The following is a 25,994-nucleotide window of genomic DNA, read 5'->3' as shown; positions in this document are numbered from 1 at the left end:
AATAGTGAAATCAAAAAGAAGGCCGAGATTAAAGTCTGGGCTAGAAAGAAGAAGGCAGATAGAAAGAAGATATAGAAATACTAATAGGGCCTCCACCCAGTTGAGGAGAAAGTGAGAGCCACAAGAGAGACACCTGCGCCAAAGGACGCCTCAGAGCCAAATCATTCCTAGGAATGATCAACTACTATAGGCGGTTCTTGCCCAATTTGTCTACAGTGCTGCCCCTGCTGCATTCTCCACTCAAAAAGAACCAAAACAAAAATTGCTGGAAAAACTCAGCAGGTCTGACAGTATCTGTGGAGAGGAAGACAGTGTTAATGTTTTGAGTCCGTATGACTCTTCATCAGAACTGGATGAACCAATGTTGGTCTTGGGAGGCACCCGATAAAGAAACTTTCATAAAGGTGAAACAATTGTTGCCCTCGTCCAATCTATCAGTGCATTATGACCACATGGAAGAATTGGTGCTGACACGTGACGCATCTCCCTATGGAGTGGGAGCAGTGCTCTTTCATTGGAATGACAACAGCACGGAATGGCCAATAGGTTATGTTCACCATAGTGGAAAAGGGATACTTGCTGATAGGAAAAGGCCTCTCCATCATCTTTGATGTCAAGAAAATTCACCAGCATGTACACAGCCGTTATTTTACAATCGTTAAGTGAGGACAAGGCTATAATCACCCATAGCCTCAGCAAGAATACAATGGTGGGCTTTAATTCTGGCAGCATATGAATACACTTTTGTACATAGTCCTGGCAATCAAATCATAAATGCCGATGCCTTAGTCATTTACCTTTACAAGAAAATGATGAGCATGTCCCAGTTCCACAGGAACTTGTTTTATTGTTAAATTTCTTAGATTCCTCGCCGATATGTGCTCGACCGATCAGAGACCGGACAAGTCGGGACCCATCCCTATCTCAAGCTACATGGTTGATCACAGGAGCCCATATATGATGAAATGAAACCGTACGTCAACAGAAGACATGAAATAACCAGTCAGGATGGCATCTTATTGTGGGGAGCACGAATGATAGTTCCTCCAAAGGGAAGGAAGCCACTTTTAATTGAACTACACAGTGCCCATCCAGGAATTTCCTGAATGAAGACCCTAGCATGCAGCTATCTGGCCTGGGATGGATGGCAAAATAGAGAGTTTAGTGAAGGACTATGTGCAATGCCAGTAACTGCAAAAGTTGCCAGTGACTGCTCCATTACATCCATGGGAGTGGCCAGATAGACCCTAGGGGCGGTTACGCATTGGCTACGTTGGACCTTCCCTGGGAATAATGTTTCTGCTCATTGTCAATGCCCATTCAAAATGGTTGGACGTATATGAGATGAAATCACCAACATTGGCCGCTACAATTGAGAAACTATGTCAGAGTTTTGCCATTCACGGATTACCAGAAGTTGTTGTGTCTGATAACGGCACAGCATTTACGAGTGCTGAGTTTGAACGGTTTATCAGCCTCAACGGTATCACTCATGTGAAAACCCTACCCCAAATGGACTGGCCAAAAGGGCAGTTCAAATGTTTAAGACAGGCATGAAAAAACTAATTGGTGATTCCTGGCAACCAAGCTAACATGCTTTCTTTTTCATTACAGGACTACCCCTCACACAACAGGTGTCACACCTGCGGAGTTATTGTTGAAATGCCGTCTCAGGATGAGATTGAGCCAAATTAATGCCGAATTTAAATGGGAAGGTGGAAAGAAGTCAGAGAAGCCAGAAAACTAGACGCAACTGGTATAGTCAGGAGAGGAAGAGAGCCGGTATATGTGAAGAACTTCGGGGAAGGGCCAAAGTGGTTACCAGGTGAAATAAGTGCAGTGACTAGATCTCTATTTACCACATGGAGGTGGAAGGCTAGATTATTTGTAAACATGTGGACCATTTAAGGAAGAGAGAGACAAATCATCAAGATATGGTTCCACCAGTGATCATGACCATGTCTGTGTTTCCTGTTGAGAATACTCAACCCAAGACATGTCTGATGTTCCTGTAAGAGTTGAAGATGCAGAACTGCAAGTGCCCATCGAAGCACCTGATGCTCAGGCAACTCCGGAAAAGGAGGTTCCTGACAAAGAATCTGAAGTTGTGGAGCTGCGACATTCCACACGTACCAGGAAACCACCTGAAAGACTAAACTTGTAAATTCCTTACCCAGTGTAAATATTATGTTGTCTTGAAAAATATGTACTTGTAAGTATAATATGTATAGCCGAATTAAAGGGGGAGGAATGGAGTAATTATGGTTTTATTTAGTGTGTAACGTACCTTTAAGAATAATACTTGTTAGGAGAGATCACATGATCTGTAGTAACCAATAGGAGAGCAGTGCAGGCTACCTCAGCAGCCAGTGTAAAAATGGAGTTGGAGTTGAAAGCACATGTGCAGTTGCTGCTGAGTAACTCTTTTGAGTACAAACACGTTTCCATCTGTTCCTATTCAGATGAAGTTACATTGTTTCATAGTTTGCCATTGTGAGATTTGAACTCTTGATCTTGGGGTTACAAGCCCAGTACCATAACCACTTGGCTAGCTGCTGAGTAAGTTGTACATAATATTACTATACAAGAAGTGTCTTCAAATCATCATCTATCACTAATTCTCAATTCAACTCAGCCACCTGACAACAGGATTGTTCCTTGTCCTTTTCCATGACCAATCTAAACCTTATGATACAACGGTAGCTGTCCCTTAAATGCTCTCCTTGATTTGATCCACTTGGCCAACTCATTCCCCCAAAGCAAGTCCAACAGTGCCTGCCCTCTCGTTGGGCCAGAAACATACTGCTGCAGAACACATTCCAGGAACTCGTGCTGCTCTGGTCTCTTTGTACTATTCCTATCCCACTACAATTACTCTATAATTCTTGCATCTCTCTGTAATTTCTTTGCAAATTTGTTTCTCTACATCCCTTCCACCGATCAATGTTATTGCACCTTTTTCATTCCTTACCTCTAGCCAGAGGAGCTTCCGTCCTTGACCCCTCTGGAACATCCTCTCTCTCCAGCACTGTAATGCCAACTTTAATCAATGCTGCCACTTCCCCGACTTTTCTTCCTTTCCTGTCTCTCCTAAACACCTTGTACCCAGGAATATTCAACGTCCAGTTCTGTCCTTCTTTGATCCATTTGTCAACCTGTGCCTGGAGTTCACCAATCTGATTAACCACACTCCATGCATTCACATACATGCAAATTAAGCCTGATTTAGGCTTTTTTACTTTCCCTCTTACTTGACCCCATCTAATGACTTATTATTGCCTTCTCTAACTCTATCAAATTCTCAAGTATTCTATGAACCTTGATACTACTCTGATATATTCTCCTTATTAGTTAAAACTTCTCTACTTCCCACTACCAGTTTTTCTCTTCTCCACTCTGAATTTCCTATCAGGTTCCCACCCCCCTGCAAAACTAGTTTAAACCCTCCCCAGGAGCACCAGCAAACCTCCCCGTGAGGACATTAGTCCCAGTCCTATTAACGTGTAACTCACCCTTCTTGTACAGGTCTCACCTACCCCAGAACTGGTCCCAATGCCTCAGAAATTTAATGCAAGAATGCTAAATTTCAAATGACCACAACAGGAGAAAAGGGTGCTGATTGGTTCGCAAAGCCATTCTGATTGGCCAAGGTGTTGCCATGGAGAAAGCAATGGAGCACTATTAGCTCCCCAAGCTCCCTGGTAAAGGTGCAAGGCTTGAACTTATCCCTTTGTTTGCAGAGAATGGATTCCTGCATTTGAATGTATGTTACTTCTAACAAGCGTAAATGAGCCACGTTATGAGCTTGAGTGATTATCTTAAATAGTTTGTTAGTGTATCAGTTAGTGCACTAACAGTAGACATTTTGTCTTGGGTTTTGTAAATGCGGGTTGGTTGAGCATGGTCTGTACTCTGCCTATTATGAACAACCAAAGGAACATGCATGCTGTTTGATGTGGTCAGTCTACATACCTGGCATCGCATTGGCTCTGAAATTCATACAAATGTTGCTCAATTGTGTGGTAAGCAGAACATCTTCTTGGACTGACAGCAATCTCCTGTTGGTGGAAAATACCACTCACGTAGCCATTGCATAGTAGCAGTGTGAAACGGTTTGTGAACCTGTTGTTCAATTTTTTTGAGATACTTTGGCTTTACAGAGTAATTTGAGCTAGACCAGTGAAGGTAGGCTTGTGGTAGACAGTACTGAAAAACCCATTAGGGGATTTCTGTACTAGAATGTTGGGGAAAAGGAGCTCGTTAGACTGCTCTACCTTCACTAGTCAATATACATGTTAGAATTCGTATAGTTCCACGCATTTTAAGGCTGACCTGATCAGCAGTCTAGTAAACAGAGCCCTGGCCATTTGCTCACCCTGCAATCTTGATGTAGAGAGAAAGTGCATCAAAATTATCCTGCATAATGGCTATCCTGACCAGACCATTGCTTGCCGTGTATCACACAAACTCCCAAATGGGCAAAAGGCCCTCACGTTCGGACTTAAACAATACCTGGTCTACCTCAAAGTACCCTTGAAAGGAAACGCGTTCACAAGCTGTTTCGTGCTGCTATTAAGCAGTGGCTATGCGAGTGGTATTTTTCACTAATAGGATGCTGAGGTCAGTCCAAAAAGACATGCCTACCACACAATTGAGCAACATTGTGTATGAATTATCTGCAGGTGCGATACCAGATACATAGGCCATATGTCCCAACCATTGGCTGATCAAATCAAACAGCATGTCTGTAATAGGCAGAGTACAGACCATACTCAAGCAGCCCATGCTGGCAAGAGCCTGTCTACAATTAGATGCAATTCTGCAATTGGGAAGCACATGCTCAACAATCCTGTGTGGGTGAATAGCCAAATTAACAACTAATTTATGATAGCCAGTCCAGCTCAATGTGGCTCATTTATGCCTGCTAGAAGCAACATACATTCATTTGCAGGGACTGGTTCTCTGAAAACAAAAGGAATATGTTCAAGCTTTGTGCCTTTTTTGAATTACCCAGGAGCTTGCGGAGCCTACAGTTCCTCATTGCTTTCTCCATTGCAATGCCTCGGCCAATCAGAGATGACTTGTCAACCCCTATTTTCCTGTGGTATAAATTGCTGTGGCCATTTGAAATTTGGCATTCTTGCATTTGTTCCGATGAATGCAAGATGAAAAGCTTAGGCAACGTGTCTCTCTCTTCAGCAATATTCAAGTTCTGGACTACAATGCAACCTTTTAATAGGCATTCAAACTCTTTACCTTTCATTCAAAACCCAACTCCATATTCTGATCAGATTTCTTATTGAAGTAAATTTTTTACAGCACATACCAGGGGATCTGTCTCCACACTTTGTACCTTATTTAACAGAAATTAAAAACCTTGTTTTTATATAAAGTCTCAAAGTGCTTTACAGCCAATTAAGTACTTTCGAATTTTAGTCACTGTTGTAATGTAGGAAATGCAGCATCCAATTTGTGTGGAGAAAACTCCGACAAACAGCAATATGATAATGATCAGATAATCAGATAATGATGTTGATTGAGGGATAAATATTGGCCAGGCCACTGGGGATAATCCCCTGCTCTTCTCTGAAATGGCACCATAGGATATTTTTTGTCCACCTGAGAGTGCACATGATTGAGTGGTTGGGGGGGGTGGGGGCGGGGGTGCTCGGTTTAACATCTCATCTGAAAAATGGCACCTCTGACAGTACTGCTCTCCCTCCATACAGCACTGGGATTTTTGTGCTCAAGTTCGGGAGTGGGACCTGATTCTGTAATCTTATAACTTAGAGGCAAGATTTCTACCAACTGGGCCATGGCTGACCTGGTATATGACATAAAATAGACAGAAGTCACACACAAAGTCCCAACTGACCCATAAATGGACAAACACAAGTTAATTCAAACAAACTATTAACTGGAGAAACTTTGTGATGACATTATTGTTAACCAAACAGCTAACGACATAGGTAGACTTAAACAGGAACAACTATCAAAATAAGCTTAATGCATGATCATAGAGTGTAACTTAAGACATATTAATTAAAGTATGTTTGTTTTCATGGAAATATGGTTAGCAAGCCTTTTCATTTTCATTCTCATAGTGAAGAGAATATCCATTTAACCTGGTCACCAAGGCTATTTTATTCTGTCCCAACACTTATGCATTCATATAAATAGCTATTATCTGTCATAGATATGTTTGGATATCATATAGTCCACTTGCTGCCATATTCATTATACTCTGAATTAAGTAGAAAGTACTAATACCTGTTCAATGTCTTTTACACATAAGATCAAGTAGGATAAGAGCAAGCAACTGGGTAATGCTTTTAATTCTGTGATCTGGATTCTCAATAAGTTTCTCAATAATCAAAAGCAATTTGGTTAAAAGTACAATGCAATTGTAAATCTCTTACTGGGTGACAAATCCAGTTGTTTGAATGCAGATAAATTCACTGGGACTATATCCAGGCAAGGGATTTAATGCGGGAAATGCAACAGATCTTTAAGGTTCTACTCTTACTTACTTGAACCGCCTGAGTGCATCTGGGACCATCTTCTTCTCATTTTTGGTCTTTGAAGCTTCTTCTGTATTTTTCTGATTTGTTTTCCCCTTTGGTTGATTGGTCTCGCCTCCTGATAGGAGTGAAAAAGACAAATTACATTCTTGTTGCACTGAAAATAAAAACATAACATTGATTTAGTTTTGTGTCCAGTGAGTGCCATAATCTTTGCAATGAAATAAATCAGATACTTGGATCAAACAAGGTCGTCCAGATTTTTAAAAAATGACTTCCATTGCATTTTTGATGCACACATGGATAAAAATGTTAATTTGTAAGGGGAGATGTTGCACCTCAGTGCTCCGAACAAATACATGAAGAGCACTTTAGGAAATTGTGTACTTTGGTGTTTATCATGCCTAAGATTTTTCCCTCACTTTATATTGAAATGTAGGGCAGAAGCGTCCGATCCTGTTGGCATTGGGTGTCATGACCTGCCGGGGGTGGGGACAATATGGCAAGAAGACCAAAAATTGGTTTCACATTGTCAATAAATCAGTTTGTCATTGTCCGCACAAGCTGTCAATAGCAGGCTGTGTTTGAAGGTGTTGTACATTGGGAACCTAGTTCCAACACTTTAGCATCTCATTATAAGCCCTGCTCACCAGAATCATCCCCAGATGTTAACTTTACCACCCACGCTGATGTGACTTCAAAACAGCATGCTTCATGACTGCCCTTAAAAGGCATGCACCTGTGACCTGTGGCAGGATTTTTAGTTTGGGGGCGCCCGTGATCGGCGGGCCCGGGAGCGGCCAGGGAACAGGCCCCCAACTGCGATCGACCCCCAACCGCTATTTCACGTTGGCCGGCCAATTAACAGCCAGCCAGTGTGAAAGGCGCGCTGAAAGGCTCAGCGCTGCTGAGATGGGGGTGGGTGGAGGGCGAGCACTGAAGTCAGCGCGGGTGCAGGGGAGCGCTCACAGAGAGCTCCCTGAAGGCCGAGAGCTGCCATGGGGAGCTGAAGAATTTCAATGCCAAAAATAAAGATTGTAAACATCGGGAAAAATGTCCACACATCAGAATCAGTCACCGGAACATATACCAGATGAAAATTCTGTGCAAACATTTTTATTTAAAATTAATATCAGAAACCTCATCCCACCCTTGGATGAGGTTTACTTGAAAAGGCAAAGGCTGCCTGGCTGATTTGCCCGCCTGCCAATCATAACGTTGATTAATGCGTTAATGGCTTTAATAGGCCTCTTAATTGTCAGCGGGCGTGCTGCCGACTCTCACGCGCGGCCACCGACCGAAATATTGCGAGTGTGTGATGATGTCAAGACACTTGTCTGTTGTCACCATGCGCCTTTTCATGCTCGAGTGTGTCGGATTTGTGCCCACATGCCGAGCGAAAAATTCTGCCCCTGAACTTCAAGGGGAACTCGGAGGTGAGTGCACACAAACTTGTGTAGTGCTCACGAGCGTTGTCTGTAGGACATCAAGGGAGAGGCATTCGTTGGGGACACAGGCAAGTAGCTTTTTCCTGGCTGGCATTCAGTGCGTTGTCGGCACAATGACTCCATTGTAGGTCAGGCCGGCAAGAGTGTTGGAGAGCACATACTAAAGGAAGTACACAAGCACGTGCCAGGGTGGGGGCATGGGAGGGCATTGGGGAGGGGGGGTGGCGGTGTGTGGTTGGGGGTGTGTGAGGGAAGCAGGGAAGTGAGCATTCTTCTGCAGCTGAGACCGTTCAGCTGCAGCTCCATTGCCATGCTTGGAGTCAGGCTTCTGAAGCTTTTCCGCTCACTCAAGTAATACAAAAGCATGATGCCACCAAATGTTCCAGAACATTTCACCCCTTGTGTGCAGACTGCAAATTAATATGTGTTTCCTTGGGCACAGACTGCAAATTAATATGCATTTTAGGGAGCAGCAGAGCAATTGGCCGATTGGACAAATTGCAGAATCCCCTTGCAAAAGGTGGCACAGTCAGTGGTGGAGATTTGTTTTAGTTTATGGGATGTGCACATCACTGGCCAGCATTTATTGCCCATCCCACATTTAAGAGTAAACCACATTGCTGTGCAGTCTGGAGTCACATGTATGCCAGACCAGGTAAGGACAATCAGCAACAGTTTCACAGTCATCATCAGACTTTTAATCCCAAGATTTTTATTATATTCAAATTGCACCATCTGCCACAGTGGGATTCGAACCCAGGTCCCCAGAGCATTATCCTGGGTCTCTGGAATACAAGTCCAATGACAATACCACTATGTCACTGGCTCTCCTTACAGTCATTTGCAATGTCTTTATTAAGGTTTGGAACAGTATCTATCATGGTTCAAGCAAACAGTGCAGCCTTGCAGCGCAGGTTAGGAGAATGCCTGCAACAGAGCTGAGAGCAGAACATGCAGTCCAGTGCCCGAAGCTACCACCAATCGGTCAAGTGGAGTGTGGGTGGAGGTGGGTGGGGCTTTGGCCAGCCAGTGAGCACACTACACATTGGTCTTCAAAGCGGCAGCCAGCACTCTACTGCATTTGTGAAGGGGCCTTCAGATTTAACCAAGAGATGTTCTGAGGACACCAATGCTAACCCACATGTCTCTCTCTCTTTGATCCTGCAGGAGAAGAACATAAGGATCTTGGATCACGGGATCAGAACAGATAGGTGCTTCATGGCCAGCACAGACATGATGGGCTGAAGGGCCTGTTTCTGTGCTGTATAACTCTATGACTATGACTCGATAAGCCTGGTGATTTAGAGGTATGCCTCATGGCTTACAGAGAACAGAGAAGAAGAAGAAGAGTGTGTTAGAGGCACCTGGCATGGCAAGGGGAGGAGCACCTCCTTCAAGATGAAGGGGTGGGAGGGCCTGCTGCTCATGCAGCTGAAGATCCATAGTGAGCCATCGCACATAGGTGCCTCACTAGATCCACAGATGGTGCTTGTCATTCCTGCAGATGATTGAAAACCAGTGTCGCTGAAGACTGCACATGTCTAGGGAACTGGTCAGTCACATCTACCACCTGCTGCAGGATTTGGTGCCACGGGCACATGGAGGGCATCTATTGCCAATGGCTGTGACAGTGACTGCGGCGCTTAATTTTTATGCCAGTGACTCCTTCCAGGGCTCAACAGATGACCTATGCCGGATCTCGCAAGCCTCCACACACAAGTGTATCTAGGGGGTCACGGAGGCCTTCTTTGTGAAGGTGCAGAACTTTGTGCATTTCGCCCAGGATCAGGAAAGCCAGGAAGCAAGTGCACTGGGATATACACAGATCTCAGATTTTACACAGGTGTGGGCTGCCATCGACTGCACTGACGTGGCACTTCGACCTCCATGACAACAAGCAGTAAACCACATCAACTGCAAGGGCTTCCACTCGCTGAATGTTCAGCTGGTGTGCAACCAGCACAAATACATCCTACAGGTCTGCGCATGATTCCCAGGGAGTGTCCATGACTCCTACATCCTTAGCAGGTCTCAGATCCCTGACATGTACCAGGGTCCAGAGAAGCTGCAGGGTTGGCTCCTCAGGGACAAGGGCAACCCACAGAAGACGTGGCTCAAGATGCCTGTGTGGTGGCCTCAGGTAGCACTGATCGACGCTAATAAGGCTCATGCCACCACCCGCACCTTGGTGTAGCAAATGATAGGCATTTTGGAGGACTTCAAAGGGGATGATGATGATGAGGTCCTCAAAGGGGAGGATGCCTGCAATGAGGCCATCTCATTGGCCAGAAGAAGCAGACCCACTCGGGAGGCCCTCATAGCCACAGGATTCGTGGAGCATGGGGACAAGATTCAATGAGGACAGCCCTGACATCCTCATCTGACATTCATCTGTGAATGTTTGAGTCTTGTATGGCTCATGGCAGTACACATACCTTGACAACATGCAGTGAGGACACTCCATAGATCTTCACATTGCCTCTGCGAATGTCTGATTCCTGTCTGACTGAGGGCAGCTCATTTGCGCTCTGTGATCAGGGTCATATCATGGAGACACAGCCGTGAAACTTTAAATACACCTGATCCTTTGTTATCTTTCAGCATCTGACCCCTTCAGGAACACAGTGTCACTGGTCACAGATGCTGAAGAGATGGGAGCCAACCCCACCTCAAAGGTGCTGAGAGCACACAGAGAGAATGATGGAACTCTGTGACACCTGCCCATGACATTCTGGCAGCAATGAAAAGCACCATCGAGGTGCAGACATCAATAATGTGTCCAGTGAGTGTGAAGCTGGACCATCATTTTGCTCTGAAGGTTACACACTGCACAGGGAGAGGCCCTGGACTGAGACACCTGCCTTTATCTTGTGTAGGAACCAAGGTTTTACATTTGAGTGACACAAACAATGCTGATCATATCAAGGAGCCATAGGTAAGGAGCCATTCTTGGGAGTTTATTTACAATAGTGAACATTATATGCAAGTGATTAACACCCGTGCCCAGGCTGTGCAACTACATCTTCTTAAGGCTTGGCCTAAATAGCCAAGTGGTTATGGTACTGGGTTTGTAACCCCAAGATCAAGAGTTCAGATCTCACAATGGCAAACTATGAAACAATGTAACTTCATCTGAAACAGATGGAAACTGGTTTGTACTCGAAAGAGTTACATCTTCTTAACCTTCCTAACCTACATCTTGATGCTCCCCAAACATCCACAGCGGAGGTGGAGGCAGCCTGCTGACTGTGACACGCTGTCTGTGATGACCTTGACAGGCTTCCTCTGGAGGGCCCCGAGCTGCTTTTGGGGTCTTATTGTGTGGCAGTGGTACCTTCCTTGGCCTGTGGAGCTGGAGCTGCTGGGGTCACAGGAAGAGGGGATTCGGATGGGCTGGAAACTCCTGGAGTCACTAGGATGGATGGCCCTGGGGTGTGCACCTGCTGATCCTCCTACCTATGGGTACCCAAGGGCTAACTCATTGAGGAGACCGGGAAGCTGGAGTGAGATCGAGCTGCCCCGCACCCCTCTCACGTTGACACTGTTGGAGGTCAACAATGGCATCAGTGATGGAGTTCAATCGCCCAGCAGTGCAGGACCGGTGTGCTGGACCAAGGTCTCCATGGCGGCCACCATCCTACCAGTTGGCATGCCGGCACTATCACCTCAGCCTGAAGGCTGATGGACTCCACCATCGTGCCTTCCGATCTGAGGGGTGCAGTGGACATCCCTTCCTGATATTCCCGAGCTTGCCTTTGCAGGTCCACCAATTGAGTTTTATGACTGTGTCTAGATGTTCCTCATCCATCTTGAACTTAGCAGATTTCTGACCTCTAGCCGTCCCCCGAGTGCTGGAAACCTGGGAAGTCCCTGCCGCCACCTACTGTGGATCAGACAATATAATGTGCTGACCAGATTGTGACCCCAAGTCTACTCGAGAACTAAGTCCCACCAAGATGCATGTTTCTGCGCTGGCAGAGGGTGTTGGTCTTCAATTACGGTGTCATCAGATTCTTCTTCCGAGGTGTCTTTGGGGCTTGAGTCGAGGCTTGTGGATCCCTTGGCTGCTTCCCAGAAGTGCCTGTGAAAGCAAGGAGAGATAATTAGTGCGTGGCAGGGGACTGCGGAACAGGGGAACTCACTCACAGCATGGTTGTCTGATGGATGTTGCACTGCTGGATCCTCACTTGGTTGAGCACTGCCGAACTCCTGCCAGGACATGAACAGTCCAGATCTTTGCCGGCCAGTTGGATGGCTCGATTTTCAAAGGTGAGGATCTTGATGTCGGGCATTCCTCCACCAATCTGAAACCCCTCCCTTTTGTTGTGTGCCAGCTTGTCCTGCATAATAGAGATGGAGGGAGTATAAGCAGATGAGGAGAAGGCCTGGCATGTGTGTGTGTGTGGTGAGCAGTGCCATGGACAGGATGAGGACATGATCAACAGGCAGATGAAGGTGTGTGTGAGAGAGTGAATGGTGATGTCCCTTGAACTGGCAGTGAGTGAGATCCCTGTGGATGTGTGATCGGTTTGTGAGTGTGTGAGTTAAGAGTAATGAGAAGAGTGACTTACCCTGGCGGAAGGGAGATTATCATTCATCCTCTTTTGCAAGGCTTCAGTGCTGACCATCACTGCTGCTGCCTCCCATACTGGATTGGTGACCTTGTTTGCTGGTCTTCACCCAGACTGAAGGTACAGGACTTCATAGTGGACCGCCACTGCCTTCAGTAGGTGCCCGAGGGAGGCATCTCTAAATTTGGGGGTAGCACGTTCCCTTCCTTTGACAGCCATAACTTTCGATACCTTAGAGGTGCTAGTTCTGTCCTGGAGCCCTTTAAGCATGGTGTCTGGATTGTTGAAGGCCTGAGGTGATTGTGGAGCTGGCGAATCAGAGGCTGCTCCATCAGAGATCCAGCGTGTCTCCCATGAATGCATCATTAATGAGGCGCTGGGAATGGGGCAATTACGGTGCAAAAACTCGCCATTGCAGTGGCTGGTAAAATGACTTTTTCACGCCCACTACCACACTTAGTGCACATCTGGGACAATTCCACCCGTAGAATGCGATAATTCCAGAAGACAGCTACTCAAGCACTTCTAACACTATCAAAGCCCCTAAGACACATACAAAATGCTGCTCAGTTGATGAAATACAGTTGCTTTGGCTCCAGTGTAACAAAGGATAACACAATGTCTATAATGGTCTATAATGTACAACATGATAACGCATCTCAAGGTTTCCTCCCTAAGTATGTGAGAGATTGTTCAAATTTGTAGGTCTTACAAATTTAAGGTCATCCCTGGTTATTTTCTTGGGTTAGCATTTCTATGCCCTTGCTCTTATTTTCATTTGTCAACTTGAGGTCAGTTTTATACATTACTAGGAAACCAAACACATTATTGCATGATCACATTGATTTAAATCTGCCACCTGCACTATTCCCTTGACATCTACTCTTGATGATACTGTTTAATTAGGCTGTTGATTCAATTTGCATAACAGGTCTGTAATTGATGAAGATTGTTGAGGAAATGCATTAACAAATGTTAATGGGGCAGATGTGGCAGTTAACAGTGAATGAACAGTGCAGCACAGCTGTTTATTACATCTCCCTATAAGCTTTGATGAAGTTTGGAACATACTATAAATTAGAGAGCCTAAAACCAAAGCACCTGCTACATAGGATCTTCAACTTGTTTGAGTAGGGAAATCAAGGCTGGAATTCAATTCTGCTTTTGGAAGTGGGCTAGGAATCGGGAGGGAAGGTCGGTGGTGCCCAATGCCTTACCAACTTCTCCCGATTAAGTTAGGGATGGGGAAAGTTGAGGACAACCTTCCTATCCAGAGGTCAGCTGAGGCCCTTAAATGACCAATTCATGGCCAATTAAGGGCCTTATCCTGTATCACTGGTATTCCACCAGTATGCCATATGGGGAGACCACCTAGTAAAAGCTGGTGGCCTCGCTGCAGGCTAAGGAGGGGGGAGGGCCCTCCTGACTGGGCACCCTATGGCTCACGAGGGCCCCCAGTGGCATGGGGCTCTCTCTTTGCCCTCCACAACAGCCACTCCCTCTCAGTGGCGCCTGTCTCACTGGCCCCAGTGAACTCCACAAGCTTTGCTTAATTCCAGTGTTTCCTCCATGGTGTCTGGTCTGGGCCTGCTGCAGTACCAGCAATTGCCACCGCTCCTGGTGGCACTGTTGGAGCTGAAGAGCTGCCAGCCTTCCAATTGGCGAGAAGCTCTTGAAGGGGGGACCTCTACCCTTAAATGCACAGGAGCCCCAGCAGTAAGTAATTAACAGCCTGTTTGCTACTGAATTCAGTTGGTGTTTCCGAAAATGGCCATGGTAGGGTTGCCCCTGACTTTCCGGCTGTTGGACAGTGCCACTGCCATGGCCATTAAATTCATTTCAATGTGTGCATCTCCTTAACCGCATCAGATTAAAACATCAGTAACAAGCAGTGCAGAGCTTGAAACAGGAAATGTCAGTCAGTGACATGTACAAAATCATGTACAAAAAGTGAAACAAAGAAAGGGAAAGATTGTATTAAGACAAAGATAAAAGACAAAGTTTTAAATAGTTACGTTTCTAAAGTTCCAACAATAAGTAAAATCTGAAAGAATGAAACTCCACACATATAGAAGTTAATTTTCAGAAAGACAAAGGTTATTTGACAGTATTTAAGGCTTACCATTAAGAACCTTAAAAGGGTACCTATACTGGAATTAGCAAGGACAAAATTTCTCTGGTAAGTTTAGTCGGTATCTATGAAGTGCAGGAAGAGACATGTCCAATGGTCCCTACCTATAGGTTTTCTGACGATGGATTGCTTGATGATTTCGCATCCCATTCCTGATGCAGGTTCAAATCGCTTTGATCTCTCTTCAAAAAACCACTCACCAGTGACAACCCTCAGCTGCCTGTTTAAAGAAAGAACAATGGAACAGCAGCTTCTGTACACAAGAAGTAATTCTCAAAAACTGCTAATATTACATTTTAAAACCTCTTTTGTATTTGACCTTTTGTATTGATCACAATTGACATTAACTAAATCTGGCAAATAATTAAGAAACCCCTCATTTACGGATTCATATTTTACTTGATGCATATTTTGAGCATTGTTGTTTACAACAATACAGAGCAATTTTAAAACAGTTAGAGATTTAATTCAGAAAGATACCATGACATCCAATTTTGTGCTGCTACTTTTATGATTACTTTCTTTTTTAGGGACAGTGTTTATTTTCCATCTCTAAAGAAAACTCTCCCTAACAACAGCATATTTTAAAGATATACAAGGGGAAATTATATTTTTGAAAAAAAACTATTATGGATTAGAAGGTTAATAAAGAATGTTTCCAAGAGCAATAGTTTATAGGATTTCTGTAAAAAAATCTGGAATCCAGCTCTCCCTAATTCTTGAGAAACACTTGTATTTAGAGGTTATCATTATTAAAGATGCTGTAATGGAGAGCTTAAATCTCACCCAGTGGGCAGTAATGCATTAGTCATTCTTAATCATATTCCTGAGCAACCATTTCCTACTCAGTTGTCATCTGTAGCATTTTAGAACAGAGGTAAAATGCTGGTTTTAGGACCCCAATTTCAATGTAGGCCTTGTACGATCTGCTTGAGATCACAAAATACCGCAAGCAATCTTTTGTCCTAATGTCTGTGAGCTATCCTTCTTCATTTTTATTGTCTTACCTCATTCGAAACCCACTGCCCACTTATACAAAAGGTGCCTAAATTAAGAAAGTATCAACATAGAGATTATTTTTATGCAGATGAGGTCTATGGATCATGTACCTTATTCCCTGTGCTTTACACCCCTTTTTTCCATATTAAGTTCATTAACTAAATTTAATTTATCTGAAATAATATCTGATGGAATGTCCTGTATATTGGGCAAGATCACAGAATTATTACAACAAAAATTACGATGGGAACCTGAATCCATTTTTTAGGTTACCATTCTCTCACGAAGGGTCAAAGGAATCCTAAAGTTAATCCTTTCAAACCTTTTCCGACAAATAAATGGCATAGACTAAACAATATTACTAAGGGAAAGAAAGTAGTAATCTGTGCGCCCAAATACAAAATTCCTCTCCGCATTTATTTAAAGAAAACCTTCAAACTTTACTAAATGGCTCCCAATTAAGAGGTATCACCCCAACTTTTCTTTGACGCCTATGGGGTCCTGGCTCAGAGGTCTCAGCTAAGGATAATGAACAGTAATGAACAGTGTTCAATAGGAAACCCACTTGTTATTCCAAGCAGGAGCTCAGCATCACTGTGCTCAGCTCCATTAGAGCAAAAAGTAGCTCATCAGCTCATGTGCACCCCAGCGCCTGGGAACAGCAACCCGGCCTTCTCTGTTGGGATAGGGATTTGATGGATCAGAAGATGCCCAAATGTTCTTCATGCCCAGAGCCCACAGAATTCTTAATTTTGCTCTGGATGGGTCTTTTGTATAACATCTCATCAGAAAGTGGGTATCTCTGATAATGTACCATATGCTCAGTGCCACTCTAGAGTGTTCCTAGAGTAATGCAAAAACTTACAATCTCCTGACCTAGAGGTGACAGTACCATAATAATTGAACCAAGCTGACACCATCTCCTTCTTCCTACCTCTGCTGTTTCTTCTTCACCCCTCAATCTCTTTTTCTCTCTGACCTGCTCTTCTCTTACTCTTCTGCCTCCTTCCCTTCTCCTTTATTTGCTTTCTTGCTCCATATTTTTGTCCTTTTCTGATCAGCAAACTTCAGTCTTTGCATTTTCAGAATGCCTTTTCTGTAACGCAGCACACTTTAGAAATGGATTCCCTTACTGTCCCTCTTAACAGCGGTTAGGAACTGCAATGTGATAATTCCACACTAAGATTCTGCAAGTTTGTATTTTGAAGACAGAGAAACTTAGTGACTGTGCATCTCCCTACTTCAGCACAGTCTTTTTTATATAAATACACACCATATTGATTATTTTCTTATATGGATTTGATTGAAATAATTTTCAGTTTCTAGCAGAGTGGAAAACTCAGCTGCTGTAGAATCCTCCTTACTTTCATTCCATTGATTTCAATTATGCCATTAGGTACAAGTGTTAAAAAGAGATACCCGCAGAAGCCCAGGCTAGCAGGTAGAAAGTGTGGGAACCAGAACACTTTAAATAGTAGATCCATGGCAACCTAGCCTAGCAATGAAATCCCCAAAACGAAACCCCAAAATCAGTTCAAGTGAGGAATCGGGAGGAAATTAAATGAAGTATTCAATTTATTATACACTTTAAAAAAAATTTAACTATTATTATGTAGTTAAATATTCAGGATAATTAATAGCAAATATTAAACCTGATTTAAAAAGAATGGGCAGCAATATTAACTCAAGGGAAAATCTTATAGAATGATGACATGGCAAACATGGAAAAGAAGTTTGGAGGGTGAGTAAACAGGAAGTCATTTTTTTTAAAAGAAATTTTCTACCTAATTTTAATTCAGATTATCAAAAAACAAGTAAACAAAATAGTCTAGAATTGGCAGGGCAGGCTATGTGTCTGGGCTGTATTATGCAAGGGTTTGTGTACAGTGAGATTTTCCTGGGTTCCCACAACTGCAAGAAATGTCTCTGCTTTAAGTCACTCGGCTCAGAGTCATTGAGGTGAAGTGGGAGTTAGAGACACTCCAAAACGTAAGACATGGAGATAAATTTTTGGATAGCTTTATTCAAAGCCTAGAAGAAAGCACAGCTACATGAAAGTACAGATTCAAGGTGTTATTATCAGGGAGCCAGGAAGGCCGATCTTGGGACAGGTTGAGAGGTCTTGAAGACACTGGTTCTGTCCAGCAGGCACAGTGTACTTGCTACCTGTGATGATAAGGAAAAAGATAGTGAGGAGAACAGCCACAATGCAGATCAAAGCACCATGGCTCAAAAGGTAGACAGAGATTTTAAAAAAGGATTAATCACGCAGCATACTGACCACCTAATAGTGGAAGTAGAGGAAGAAATATGTATACAAATTAGGGAAATTAGTAAAAACCAGAATGATCATCAGGGGGATTTCAACCACTCCAAAATTAAGTAGTCAGAAGAGGAAGGTAACGGGTGTAAGGGAATGGAGTTCCTACAATATGTACAGGACTCCTTTCTAACTCAGTATGTGAGAAGTCCAACAAGGGACAATTGACTAGTTGGTCTGTTAATGGATAATTAACCAGAGCAGATAAAAGAAGTATAAAGTAGTGAAATGACCATAATACCAAATGGTTTAGGATGATAAATAAGGACATAAACATGGCGAAGGACAGGGTAACAGATTGGGGAAAAGCTGATTCTGGAGGAGCGGAGACTAGAATTGGAAAAGTAACAATTTGCTTAAACAATGATGTAGAACAGTAAGGGGAAACATTTAGAATAGCGTTTAACAGAACCCGAAAAATATATTCTGCTACAAAAGAAGAACAAACTAAGCACCAAAGAGACACTATGGACGAAATAAAACAAAGGAAAATTTGACCGTAAGGAAAGGGATAGACATTAAGTACATGAACAGCTAGACAGAACATATGAGGGGCATGGACAAGGTGGATAGGGAGCAGCTGTTCCCCTTAGTTGAAGGGTCAGTCACAAGGGGACATAAGTTCAAGGCGAGGGGCAGGAGGTTTAGGGGGAATGTGAGGAAAAAGTTTTTTTACCCAGAGGTTGGTGACGGTCTGCAATGCATTGCCTGGGAGGTTGCCTCACATCCTTTAAAAAGTACCTGGATGAGCACTTGGCACGTCATAACATTCAAGGATATGGGCCAAATGCTGGTAAATGGGATTAGGTAGGTAGGTCAGGTGTTTCTCACATGTTGGTGCAGACTCGATGGGCCGAAGGGCCCCTTCTGCACTGATTCTGATTCTGTGATAACAAAGACACCAGGAGAGAAGTTTAAATAAAAACTATTTGTAAGGCAAAGAGGAACTAAGCATTTCAATTATCAAGGAACCTAAAACAAAACCGTAAAATATTTTGCAGAGGCATATATAAAAATGAGGAAAATCGGGATGGAAATAGGGCCACTAAACGATGGTCAGGATAAAATCACAGGCAATGATAGCAAAATGGCCAAAATATCAAATCATTATTTTTTCTTCAGTATTTACCAGGGTGCGTGATAAAGTGGACGTAACATCAGAAGATGATATTATTGCATTTAAAATGAACAAAAAAATGGAGAAAGATTAAATAAACTGAATCACACACAGAATAAGAGAGATTGCACGGGACAGGTTGCACCTGCACATTTTAATAGGAAAGACATCGCAGTGGCATTATTATTATTTAATATTTTGCTAGAAAAAGGTGCAGTGCCTTGGACAGATGGTGAACAAATGTTATATCTATATTTAAGAAGCGAGATGCAACATGTCAAGGGAACTAGAAATCACCAGACAGCTTAACATCAGTTGTAGGAAAAATAATGGAATCCCCCCTAAAGTAAAAGTATAAAAACATCTCCAAACCAAAAATATAATTATAAATAGTCAAAAGAGACATGTTGAAGCTTTTTGTCTTGCACTCACAAGGACACTTTGCAAGAATAACAATATAAGGGGATAACAATTTATATTGTATGTGAAGAGAGTGCTGATTGGTTGGCAAATGGTAGAGGCATCGCCATGGAGAATGCACCAGTGATGATGGCTGACAGTTAATTGCCAAGCATTGTTTGAAATTTAAACCAGGCAGCTTGACCCTGATTGGTTAAGACATTGCCCTGAGGAATGAGTCAGCGAATGGCTGTCACTTATTTTGTTTATCTGAAAGAGGCACAATGTGTGTACATGTTCTTTCTGTCTGTAGAGAACAGGACCTTGTGTACTAATATATGTAGCTTCTAGTACACACAAATGCACCAAACTGCGAGCCCAACTGACAATCTTAAACTGGTTGTCAGCGGAATTCTTAGCACACTGAGGATTATTTAGCAAATATTGTCCCATCACGGAATTACATCTAATGTTGGATACTGTGTTTTGAGTTTTGCAAGCACGGTCTGGTTGCGTATGGTCTGTACTTTGCCCATTGCAAACAATGGCTGGCATATGCTGTTTAATATGATCGCCAGTCTTTGGGACATTTGGCCTACATACCTAGCATCATGCTGGCACTGAAATTCATATATCACATTGCTCATTTGTATGATAGGCAGAACGTCTTTTTGGCTTGATGGCAGCATCCTGTTAGTGGCGAATACCACTCGTGTTGCTACTGCATAGTAGCAGCGTGAAACAGCTATCTTATCTGTTGCTCAAATTTTTGCAATACCTTGCCCTCATCTGTGGTATACAGGGCACTTTTCAGGACCAGAAGCAACAGCATTAGGCCTGTTCATGAATTTGTGTGATATACAGCGCAAAATGATCTGATCAGGGTAGCCATTATCGTGCAGGATGCCTTTGATGTGCCCTATTTTGGCATCAAGCTTGCATGGTGAGCAAATGGCTCAGGTCCTATTTACAAGATTGCCGATAAGACCAATCTTACAGCTTGTGGAACTGTAAAAATCCCAATGCATATATTAACCAGTAAATGTAAGCTTGCGGTAGACCGTGGTCGAGAAGACCCTAGCAGATTTCTTGACTAATATTTCAAAGAACGGGAGTTCATTTGACTGCTCCATTTCAAAGATGAATTTGAATGCAGGATAGAGCACACTAAGACATAATGAAATTGTTACATGCAGCTGCAGATCTAAATATAGCGAACGTATCATCCACATATTAGAAATGTACAAGGGATAGGAGGTTAGGTATCATTCCATCGAAGGCATGTTTTTCACGGAACCCAACAAAGATATTTGCGAGACCTAGGCCTAGAGGGGGTCCCATGGCAACACCATCTATTTGGGCATACATGGTGTCATTAAAACTGAACTCAATTGCACGAGTTGCCACATTCATAAATTCATTGAATACTGATTCATGCAATAGTGGCGGACCTAGGTCACCAAGATATAGTGCCACAGTGCATACAGTATAAATTGTTGTTTTCCCCTTGTATTGATATTTTTGCGAAGTGTCCTGACAAATGCAAGATGAAAAGCTTCGACGTCTTTTTCTCAGCAATATTCAAGGTCTGTACTACCAAATGACTATTTATAAATAGCCAGCATGAATTTCAAAAAGGAAAGTCTTGCTTGGCCACCCTCATCGAATCCTTTGAATAATTAAGAAGTTTTACTAAAATGATATAGGGCGTTGGCCGGAACACAGAGTGCCGTGCACAATGTTGATCTCCTTATCTACGGAAGAATGTACTAGTCTTGGAGGAAGTGCAGCAAAGGTTTATTAGACTGAATTATGGGCTTGTGGGGATTATCCGATGAAGAGAAATTCAGTAGACTGAGACTGTGTATCAGGAATGATGGTAGACAATTAAACAACAATTGGGAAGAGGAGGTTCCTCGGACATCTCCATCCTGAATGATAACAGAGCTCAGCACAAGTGCAAAAGACAAGGATGAAGCCCCTACAATCATCTTCAGCCAGAAGTACCAATTGATCCACCCTGGCCTCCTCCCTAGGTCCTCGGTGTCACAGTTGCCAGTCTTCAGCATATTTGATTCATTTTACATGGTATCAGGCAATGAATACAGCAAATGGATCCCAATAACATGCACCTGTAGTGTTGAAGACTTGTGCTCCAGAACTAGCTGCACCCCAGTCAAGCTGTTCTGGTGCAGCTACAACACAATGTGGAAAATTGACCTGGTATGACCTGTCCAGAAAAGGCAGGACAAGACAAATCCAATCTGGCCTATTACCACCCCTCTCAATCAGAAACAGGTGATGGAAGGTGGTGTTGACAGTACAATCAAGCAGAACTTACTCAACAAAAACGTGCTTAATGATGCTCAGTTTGTGTGGACAAAACAGCTGGATTCCAGAAGTGTCGTGCGAGTGACTGACCTTGACATTAAGGTAGTGTTTGAATCAAAACAGCATTGAGGAGCACTAGTAAAATTGAAGTCAATGGAAATTAGGAGGAAAACTATCCACTGGCTGGAGTCATACCTAGCACAAAAGAAAATGGTTGTGATTGTTGGAAACCAGTCATCTCAGCCCAGGACATCACTGCAGGAGTTCCTCAGGCCAGTGTCCTAGGCTTAAGCATCTTCAGCTTCTTCATCAATGACCTTCCCTCCATCATAAGATCAGAAGTGGGATGTTCTGTAATGATTACATTGTTCAATCCCAGTCATAACTCTTCAGATACTGAAGCAGTCCATGGTGATACGGAGCAAGGCCTGGTCAACAATCAGGCTTGGGCTATAAGTGGCAAGGAACATTCATACCACAGTAGTGTCAGGCAATATCCTTCTTCTTCTTTTGTATGACTGGGTATTGAGCAATAACTATAATTTTACATTAAGGTGGTCAAGCCAGGATTTTACGTCAACAGTGGCAATGTGTATTGCTGTAATACCTCTTTCGTATTTATGAGTTGGGCATTGAGTTGTTATGTGTTCCATGGTCTGTTCTGGGTGATCATAGTCACATGCAGAAGAGTTTTTAATTTTCCATCCGTGCATCAGGTATTTGCATCTGTCATGGTTTGTACGGATATGGTTTAGGGATGTCCATGAGCCACGTGGGAGTTCAAAACCAGGGACTGTGTGCGGTCTTTCTTCATGACTTAGTGTGGGGACCATTCATTTTTCCAAGTTTCTTCAGGATTGAAATCACATTGCCTGAGGGTGTGTGCATGGGTCCAAAAGGGCTTATGTGACTTCAAGCGAAGGTGAGGGACATTGGAGAGATCCTGGTGGATGGCAAGGCATTTTATTTTCCTTGATTTGCTGAGCTTCACAGAGGGTCGCTGCATCATGGCAGATTGGTGGGGTGGGCAATGTGTGCCAGCATGGGTTGCCAGGGTGTTGGGGTCGATTTGAGGGTTCCAGTGATGCATCTCATTACAGTGTTCAGTTGAATATCAACCAGCCGATTGTGGCTACTTCTAGTCCATTCCAGTGCAGAGTACTCAGCTACAAAGTACACAAGGGTAATTGCTGAAATCTGTAGTACTATGCAGAGGCTCCCTAGCTGATGTTTGCCAGTTTTGGATCAAGTTCACTTTTGACTTTGTCTTGGTGGCCACCTTCACCAGGTGGTGTTAGCGTGTGATCCAGTTTCACTCCGAGGTAAGTCGGACTGGGGTCTTGTTGTACAAGGTTGTCACAGAAGGTCACAGTCAAGGATGCATTAGGCATTCCTGTTATTAAGATGAAATGAGGTGACTGTTGTTTTGTGACGGTTTGGTTTGAGCCTCCATTTCTGGAATTACTCAAACATGATGTTGAGGCCCCTGTTCAAAGTGAACTCGATGTCGACAAAGGTGGCTGCTTGTGCTGCTAGGGCTAGATCATCCGCATTAGCAAATTTGCGCAACTTTGTTGGCGGCATGTTGCTCATGTAGACATTGAAAAGCGCCGGTGCCAGTACTGATCCTTGTGCAGTCCACTGTTGAGGGATCAAGGTGAGCTGACTTTGTCGTCAAGATGGACACGTAGCCATCTATTGCTTAGCATTGCCCAAGGAAGGCATAGTGTTTTGGGGCAATCCTTATGAGTTTCAGCATCAGGACTTTAATGCAGACTGTATAATAGGCAGGTGACAGGTCTACAAGGGCTGCACTGGTCTTGAGTTTCCTCTGGAAACTAGCTTCAACGTGTGTTGTGTGGGCAAGAGCTTGGTTGCAGCAACTATGTTCAGGCCGGACGCCCAGTTGTTCTCAACTGCGGCTTGGGAGGCAGTGGCCACAGCGGTGAGCGCCAATGCCATGTAGAAGAGGTCAGCCATCTAGTGCAGAAAGAAGATGAATGATCTCATCTGCTCTGCCAGGGTAAGCCAATCAGCTCATCAATCATAACTCACACACTCACAAGCTCATCGGACATTCGCAGGACGACACTCCACAGGAACTTCTCACACTGTCAGCTCAAGAGACATCACCACTTGCTTTCTCACACACACCTTCACATCTTCAGCTGGGCTCATATCCTTTTTAGCTTACGTCCTCATCCTGTGGATGGCTCCACTCACCACCCACACAAGGCAGGCATCCTTGTCTTCTGCTTTGGCTTGCATGCTGCTCATACTTTTTCCATCTGTCTTTATGCAGGACAAGCTCACCCACAATATTAAGCTGGCCGGAGAGGACTGGGACCATTCATGTGGCGACGGAGAGGTCGGCAGTGCACACCCAAGTGAGGATCCTACACCAGCTGATCCCTCAGACAATGATTTGAGGGGCGGACAGGAAGGCACTTTTCCCATTAGTAGAGGGGTCAATAACCAGGGGACATAAATTTAAGGTAAGAGGTAGAAGGCGAAGAGAAGACATTTTTTCCACCCAGAGGGTGCTGGGAGTCTGGAACTCACTGCCTGAAAGGAAAGTTGAATCAGAAACTTTCGTAATATTTAAGAAGTATTTAGATATTTGCTTGCTTTGCAAAAGCCTCCAGGGCTATGGGCTAAGTGCTGGAAAATGGGATTAGTGTAGTCAGATCTTTGTTGACTAGTGCGGACACAATGGGCTGAATGGCCTCCTTCTGTGCTGTAAGTGTCTATGAGTCTATGATTTTGAGAGTCCATTGTCCTGTTTTGGAGTTGCCTGCCATGCACTAATTTTCTCTACTCTCTTTCATAGGCACCTCTGGAGAGTGCTTTGGGGAGACCATGAGCCAGCCCCTCATCTTAAATCCTGAGGACTGAGAGTGTTGGATGTCAATGTGATGGAGATGGTGACCTTGGATGAGGATGCTGAACAAAGTCGTGGAGAAGACCTGGCACGGTGCTCACCCACACTCTCCACCAGTGCAGAGACACATACCTCGATGGGACCTAGTTCTAGAGCAGGCTTGGGGTCACAAGCTGGTGAGCACAGCACACAATCTGGTCCACAGCAGGCAGAAACAGGAATATCCAAGGTAGCTGGCACTGCTGGAGGCCAGGATTCTGCTGAGTCCGAGTCAGGTGATAAGCCTCCGGACTCAGTCCTAACTTAGTTAGTGCAGCTTGGGTGACATTGAGGGGAATGTCAGGAAGGGCTGTCAACTGTATTTCACAGAGTGCAACATACGATGGGGTAGTCCATCCAGATTCAGTCTGATATTATAGCGCCAGCATTCCAGAGCACAGAGGTTAACACTGATAGGATGGTGGCCGTCATGGAGACCTTGGCCCAGGACAAAGCGCCTGTGCTGTTGCAGGAGTTGCACTTCATCATTGTAGGCATTGGCAGCATCCAGCAGTGGCGACACAAGAGGGGGCCAGGGCACCTTGATCTCACTCGAGCTTCCCCTTCTCCTCAAGGATCAGCCAGGGGCCCTCAGGCACCCATAGGTATGAGGACCAGCAGCTGGACACCCCGAGGCCATCCATCCAGGTGACTCTGGGAGTGTTCAGCCAATCCCAATCCCTTCTTCCAGTGACTCCATCAGCTCTAACTCCACAGGCCGTGGAGGGTACACCTACCCCACAGCAGGAAACCCAAAAGCAGGCCAGTGCCCTCTAGGTCTCAGCCCTCCAGAGGATGCTCCCCAAATTTGTCACAGACAACTAGGCGTAGCAGTCAGCAGGGTGCCTCCACTTCTGCTGTGGATGTCAGGGATGCACCAATACGTAACGGTAGGTGTAGGAAGACCAAGAAATATTAGGAGCACAACGGTGGCAAGCTGTTCACCACATGTATATACTTCTCACTTTTGTAAATAAAATGGCACCCATTTCACATCTCCACTTGTGTATGCCTCCTCTTTGCCCCGAGCTGTGTTGTGGTCAGTCAGGTGTAACACCATGGTCCCCCCCTCCACTTATCGCAAATGTCGCTACCATGTGGCCTGTTCAATGTTGTGTGCATCCATCTCACTACAGTGTGTTGTGGTGTGTGTTGTCAGAAATGAACTGTGCTCTCAGCTCATTTCTGACATCAGTGATGACTCACCCTCATTCTAGATTGTGCTTGTGGAAGGCAA

The 25,994-nt window shown here is 44.1% G+C and overlaps 1 protein-coding gene across 8 annotated transcripts in view; it reads right to left on the bottom strand.

The window, feature by feature from the left end:
* sytl5 (synaptotagmin-like 5) overlaps nt 1-25,994 on the bottom strand; it is a 262,548-nt gene that overhangs the window by 54,054 nt on the left and 182,500 nt on the right. For all 8 annotated transcript variants that reach the window (XM_041211619.1, XM_041211620.1, XM_041211623.1 and 5 more), the window contains 2 exons: nt 14,776-14,891; nt 6,531-6,639 (listed from right to left, as the gene is read on the bottom strand). In XM_041211619.1, coding sequence (XP_041067553.1) covers nt 6,531-6,639; nt 14,776-14,891 — 225 coding nt within the window. The remainder of the gene's footprint in view (nt 1-6,530; nt 6,640-14,775; nt 14,892-25,994) is intronic.

Source organism: Carcharodon carcharias, chromosome 18 (assembly GCF_017639515.1).
Source record: "Carcharodon carcharias isolate sCarCar2 chromosome 18, sCarCar2.pri, whole genome shotgun sequence".
In the NCBI taxonomy this organism is placed as follows: Eukaryota; Metazoa; Chordata; class Chondrichthyes; order Lamniformes; family Lamnidae; genus Carcharodon; species Carcharodon carcharias.
This window is presented reverse-complemented; position numbering and strand designations above follow the sequence as displayed.